The 7,043-nt window shown below is 37.3% G+C and overlaps 2 protein-coding genes across 2 annotated transcripts in view; one reads left to right on the plus strand and one right to left on the minus strand.

Moving 5' to 3' along the window:
- The window catches only part of LOC107685389 (gastrula zinc finger protein XlCGF57.1-like), a 228,654-nt gene that overhangs the window by 210,210 nt on the left and 11,401 nt on the right, over nucleotides 1–7,043 (minus strand). The window lies entirely within an intron of this gene.
- LOC107685405 (gastrula zinc finger protein XlCGF8.2DB-like) lies at nucleotides 2,513–3,882 on the plus strand. The gene is made up of 2 exons (XM_016481978.1): nucleotides 2,513–2,534; nucleotides 2,907–3,882. The coding sequence occupies exons 1-2, from the start codon at nucleotides 2,513–2,515 to the stop codon at nucleotides 3,824–3,826; spliced, it is 942 nt and encodes a 313-aa protein (XP_016337464.1). The 3' UTR covers nucleotides 3,827–3,882.

A 7,043-nucleotide genomic window follows, 5' to 3' on the forward strand; every position in this document is an offset into this window, starting at 1 on the left:
GAGGTCCACGGGGCGATGGTAATTAGCCCCGATCCAGAACAGTGAGTTGAGTGTGGCGTCGTCCAAAGCTAAGGCTAAGATGTGGGGGAAATAAAAAAACTTTAAACAAACGAAAACAAAACGGGGAGAAGGGGTGCCGCTTACTATTTTGTTTAGATCTCGGATTCTGTCACGGGGCGTGGTTGTAGCCAAAAACGCACGGAGAAGGAGTACACGTAGAGATACTTTAATAAACATCAACACACTTGGACCATTCAAAATAACATTAATCCGAGACCAAGAAACTCAGGAGAACACAGGGCTTAAATGGAGTGGAGACAAAAGGGATAATGAAACATAACAGGTGAACAGAATGAACGATGATTAACTAATAACGAGAACAGGAAACAGGAATCAAACCAAATAAGGACAAACAGGAACTAAACGGGAACATACATTGACAATACCATTCAATAGCTTTTTTTGGGGGGAAAGAAGTTATAGAAATTAATACTTATTTAGCAAGGATGCTTAAAATTGATGAAAACTGATGATATAGACATTTATGTTACAAAAGCTTTCTAGATAAATGCTGTTCTTCTGAACTTTCTATTCATCAAAGTAACCTGAAAAAATTATACTCAGCTGTTTTCAACAACAACAACAACAAATGTTTTTTGAGCAGGAAATCAGCATATTAGAATGATTTCAGAAGGATCATGTGACACTGAAGACTGGAGTAATGATGCTAAAAATTCAGCTTTGAAATCAGGAATAAATTAAATTTTAAATAGTAAAAATATTTCAGAATTTTACTGTTTTGCTGTACTTTGGATCAAATAAATGTAGGCTTGGTGAACAGAAGAGACTTCTTTAAAAAACATTAAAAATATTACTGTCCAAAAACTTTTGACTAGTAGTGCAAGTCTGAAATAATTATTTAATATTTATCAATTATTTAAGTCCTGGAAAACCCATAATATTTTTCCTTCAGAAGTAATGTTGGTAGTTTATCTAATGTCCACATATTAATTTATTCATTCTACCTTGGTGAATAAACAAAGGTATGGGCTAATACGCAAGACCAATTTGAAAAATCTGTGCTACTGCCACTAGGGGGCGAAATGCGACAGTCGTATCCTAATGTCGTGGAGTGAAAAGGCGGCTTATCGTGACCTTTGTTTTTTTTAGCTTACCGTGTCCTAACCTGATGTGACAAAGCTAAAAGACGATAAAATCAATCATAAATCACAGCCAATCATAACAGCGTGTGGGCGGGCTCTGTTCGCAGCTAAACAAGAAAACCAAACGAAATTCAACTAAACAAAATTAAACCATAGAACATTATTACTGATACAATCTTTGTCATGAAATACACGTGTTTGCATAATATAAAAATAATTTGAGCTTGAATATCATTTTGGAACACTTTAATAGCCACTATGAAAGCAGCAATGGATAATTTACCAAAGATTTTTAAAAGAAATGAAAGGAAACAAGAACGTTCAAACTAAGCAATAAATACTTGTCATTGTGCATTTATGATCTTGTTCCCTCTGTATAGGCTGAACTATCAGCTGCAAAATCCCAGAAATATAGAACCCATTTCAAAAAAAGAATCCTTTGTCATGTCGTGGCTGGTTACAGACAAATAATGGACAAATGATGATTACCATGGAAAATGTATTTTATCGCGTGTTGTCACGTCGCATCTGTATAGGACACAGTGCTAAAACCCCAAAAAAGTTGGACTGGAGGCTAACGTTAGATTGAATTGCTTCATTTAATTTCAAGGGCCTGTTGCATCAGTAATTCAACATTGATTAAAACATTAAATAATGATTACTTTACACAAATCTATGAGTTTAAATACATGACTAAATCCCGGGTTGCAGAGACTAAGAATTTGTCAAGAGTTAACAGTAATATAGCTCGCAACCTAATTAGCTAACGTTACATTTTCAATGGGCCGAAGATGATGCTTCTGTCGGCTTCATACGGGTAGCATGCTTCTTGCTGTTTGCGTGGCTGCGAAGTGCTCCCTCTCCTATTGATAGCTTGATAGTAGTTTTACAAACTTTACATTTAGCTTTTCTGTCCTCTACTTTTAATACCCAGTCTTTAATGTGGTCATTTTGTAGCCAAAGCTCTTGAAATTTAAATTTTCCTGGCATGTTTGCCATAGTTAACAGGAACAGGTGACTAATTTTGACTTAAGTGATTGCCAATTGACGAGCGGGAAGGGAATAAATATGGTGCTGAAAATAGCCTAACCACAACCAAATGCAATTGTGAAACAACGCGATAAAAAAAAATTCGGCATTGAAAAATTACATTACAGTGTAAACAGCTTCAGTGATTATAATGGGAGGTTTTGAGAGTGCTTGAACTCTGTCTAGACTGAAGTCAATGATAATGTAAATTTTCTTTGCTCTCTTTCTGTACAATGAAAGTGTTATAATTAGTAACTTACAATGTTTTTATTAAATTCACATTGAATACAAAATCAGTCTTATTAAAAATATTTTATGACATGACACCTTTATCTGGTACAAGTAAAAAGATGAGTTTTATGCATAGTTATTGGTTTACACTAACAGTAGGCTACTTGCTCATTGTCAATTATAGATTAAATAACAATCTGTAAATGGGCAAAATGCATTTACTAATATTTGAGAATGGAAATGTTTCATGATATAATTAGTACGTTTGGGAGTATTAAGAATAAAAAAGGAACACAAATTTCAACTGAGGAGAGCCTTTAATCAGTCCGTGCCCAGGACATCACTGCGCCATAATCCGTCCCTGACAAAGAGACATAAAAAACGTACAGTGCCGAGGATGCTCTTGGACAGAACTTTTCTTTTAGTAGCTTGATGCTTTATGTTGGTTTTAGTGCTTTAATGTCTTTTGTTTTTTTGCTTTAGATCTGATGGCACTGAAAGAGGAGAGTCAGAATGATGAACTGAATGAAATGGAAGAGAAAAATCAGGATGAGAAGTGTCATGATTTAAGTGGAGAAAAATCCTCAAAGATTGAAGAGATTTCTTCACAAAAAAGAGGTCAGAAGACTGGATCTAACAGTTATTTTACCTGCTGTCAGTGTGGTAAGAATATAACTAATAAGCAAAACCTTGAAGTCCACATGAGAGTTCACACTGGAGAGAAGCCTTTCAGCTGCCAACAGTGTGGAAAGTGTTTCACTCAAAAACAAAACCTTAAAGTCCACATGAGAGTTCACACTGGAGAGAAGCCTTACACCTGCAAACTGTGTGGACAAAGTTTTAAACTTAAGGGAAACCTTAATGCCCACGTGAGAATTCACACTGGAGAGAAACCGTACACCTGCAAACTGTGTGGGAAGAGCTTCTCACGAAAAGAAAGTCTTAAGACTCACTTGAACATTCACACAGGAGAGAAGCCTTGCATATGTGGTCAGTGTGGAAAGAGATTCAAATGTAAAGAAACACTTAATCACCACATGAGGATTCACTCAAAAGAGGACTGTTTTATATGCCATCAGTGTGGAAAGAGTTTCCTGCATAAAAGAAGCCTCAACACTCACATTAGACTTCATACTGGAGAGAAGCCTTTCATCTGCCCTCAGTGTGGAAAGAATTGCACAAATAAAGCAAACCTTGAGATTCACAGTAGAGTTCACACTGGAGAGAAACCTTTTACCTGCCCTCAGTGTGGAAAAAGCTTTTCACAAAAAGGAAACCTTCAGACTCACATAAGTATTCACACTGGAGAGAAGCCTTTTAAGTGTCTTCAGTGTGAAAAGGGTTTCACATATCATAAGGACCTGAAACATCATTTGCAAAGTCATTCGGTAAAGAAATTGTGAGCAATTGTACTCTGGAGGAAGACAATTTAATTGTGGTGAGGGTAATAAAAAATTGGAACCAGAAAATATGTACCGTGGAGAATGTGAAATATTGTGAAATATTGTTGATTATCATCACTCAAAATTTGAAGGAATATGAACTGTAGATATACCACTGCTCTACTAACCAGGTTTACAAAATAAACAGAGAATTTGAAAAAAAAAAAGAAAAAAAAAGATCAACAAAAACAGTGATCAAAATTAGCACGAAAGATTACAACTAACATTTGATTCAGCTGTCAGAAATTAGTTGGAGGTGTAGAGGCTCTTGCTTTGAATTACTTCAGCACATCACTAGTCTCTCACACTGTGCTGGTGTGATCTGGGTCCACTCTTCATCATAGTTCGGTAACTTTAGTAGGTTTCTTAGCCATAACTTTGTCGCCAAGGATTGTACCCTGTACCAATTTATTATTTCAGTGTTCTTAGCTTCAAGGAACTGCTTTACCCGTATTGCAGGCTGAGTGGGGGATGCTTGCAGGGAAGGCACCACATATTGCTAAAGGAGGTTCTGATAAACATTTGCATTCACTCTGCCATGTAGCTGTATAAAAGGCCCAACTCCTGCTGCTAAAAACCATCCCCCAAACCACTTCCTCCTCAACCTTTCAGTGACTTCTTTACGCACTTGGGGTTCAGTCTTTCCCCAGTTTGACACCGAACAAAATGTTTCCCATCTAACCCAAATAAATGAAACTTGCTCTCATTACTAAAGTTAACTTTGGACTCGTTCTCCTCTGTCCACACAACATGTTCCTCTGCAAAGGTGAGCCTAGCCTTTTGATTCTTAAACGTGCCGAGACAGGTCCTTACTCTGATCAGTGCTGAACTGGCAAGCAATTCCAGCTGCAGTGTTGAACCAATTCCCCATTGAGAGTCTCTGCATTATTTTGTCTTCTCGTGCATATGTCTTAAGCCCTATTCGCACGGGATTAGTATTACCTGGTGACCTTTAGTCATTTGTAATAATTGCGGAGGTTGTCTGTGATCTTAATCCTGTGTGAATTAGGCATGTCTGTAATTTGTAAAGTAAAAATTCCACCTCAAATTACCTACCATATTTCGCTGTGATAATATTAGTCCCGTGCAAATCTGTATCTCTGTGATTTGGGCAGGATTTGGCAGGCTCGTATATATTTTTTTCAAGGTTTTTGTTTCCTGTGTGCCTTTTAATCCATCTTTTGTGAAGAATTGAGGCTGCGTTAAAGTGTCGATAGTATTTTGGGTGCTGGGACATATCGCTATACACCATACAACTGTACAATTTGCAGAAAGAGAAAGCTGAAAACCATCAGAAGAGCAAAAACAAAAAGAAATATAGCTGCAAGCAGCAATTACTGGGCCAAGCACTCCAGAGGCAAATTGAGGAGGTAAGCATGGCATGGAGCATCAGACCAAATGCAACAATGAGCAATAAACGCAATTTTAGGATGATTGTAATTAAAATGGCTGAAAAATCATAAATACAACCTCTAGTAACATGATTTATTGGCTTATCACGTCTGACCAATAGGTGGCGCTGTTATCAAATCGACGTGGTGTGTTCTGTGTGAGTTGACAATGGCACACACAAAGTTTGGTGTCAATATGCCAAAACATTGCAGAGATGCAGCCTCAAATGTCATTTTGGCATCTTGCCTCAAATTTGTTGCTGTGGTATGCGAAAACGGTTTTGTCTATTGACACAAAATCCATAACATTTTGTCAGCATGGTCTGAAGATGATATGATTCGATTTTGGTGAAAATCGTACCGACGGTCTAGGTGGAGTTCGAAAAAGTAGGATTTTAAAGAAAATCAAAATGACGGACAGGAAGTTTGGCTGACTATGGCAACATTGGTATCACTGTTCTCAGCATGACCCAAGGAATCTATTAATACCAGTCTCATTACAATAGGCAAAATTCACAGAAAGCTATTAGCATTTATTTGAAACTTCATTATAACTTTTGACCACAAGGTGGCACTGTCTCAAAACTATTTGAGTACTTTCAAGTCATGGTCTCGATGGTACATACAAAGTTTCGTAATGGTACACCACTGCATTTGTGAAATATAGCATTTTATATCATAATACTCTATTGTAGTCAATGGCAATTTCATGTTTTGTTCAATTATAGCGCCACCAAGAGGCACAATCCCACCCAATTTTTTTATGTGTCCTTAGAGTGTGCCCATATATGTGTCAAATTTGGTGAAAATATCTCATTTTGTTTTGGAGTTATAGACATTTTTATATATGAGAACAGAAAAAATGACTGATGGTTGACTTTGTTTGCATTTATTTGACACTTACTATCAAAATTTTAGCAATCAGGCATTAGCATATTGCTGGCACGCTAGGATTCCGAATTTCCTACAGTGGTTTCGTGTCGATCGGAGTAACGGTTTCTAAGAAATTGGCAAATGTTCTTTAAGCGCTAAACTGCAATGTTGCACAAACCATAAGGCAAAACCTGGCATATTTGGTATCGCTGGACTCGACAAGGATTCAGAAGTCTAAAAAGGTGACTCCCGTGAAAATAAGTCGACCACACCCAAAGTTATAAGCATGTAAATATTTGATTTTACCACTAGGTGGCACTGGCTCGAAACTTCTCAGGCTCCTTCAGGGCATCGTGCTGATGACCCATACCAAGTTTCGTAATGATACGTCAACACGTTCGTAAAATATAGCATTTTAATATAAAATTCAAAATGGCCGACGCCCAAAATGGCTGACTTGGGAAAATTGGGTATCATTCAACTTGGCATGCTGCACCGAATCTGTTTTGTGATTTTTGGCCAAACCATTCAGAAGTTATAAGCAAAAATATGCATTTTTCATATCTCCTTACCGCTAGGTGGCACAGCGCCGAAACACTGCAGGTAGTCTCAGGTCATGCTTGTTATAACACACACCAAGTTTGGTCTCAATACGCCAAACCGTTGCGGAGATATAGCCTCAGATCCATTTTTGCGTGCTTTTCGTAGAATTCGTTTGCGTGTTATTTGAGGTAATAACCAATAACGGTTGGACGAATCAACTTTAATTCCATAAATTTTTGCCAGCATGGTCTGAAGATGATGTTTATCAAACTATTAAAAATAGCGAAAAAACTAAACCTTACGATTTTTGAATTTTGGTGTCCATTCGACTCGGCATGAGCCAAGGAATCAGAGGAAAAAATAATTTTAGT

The sequence above is a fragment of the Sinocyclocheilus anshuiensis genome, unplaced genomic scaffold (assembly GCF_001515605.1).
Source record: "Sinocyclocheilus anshuiensis isolate Anshui unplaced genomic scaffold, SAMN03320099.WGS_v1.1 scaffold982, whole genome shotgun sequence".
In the NCBI taxonomy this organism is placed as follows: domain Eukaryota; kingdom Metazoa; phylum Chordata; class Actinopteri; order Cypriniformes; family Cyprinidae; genus Sinocyclocheilus; species Sinocyclocheilus anshuiensis.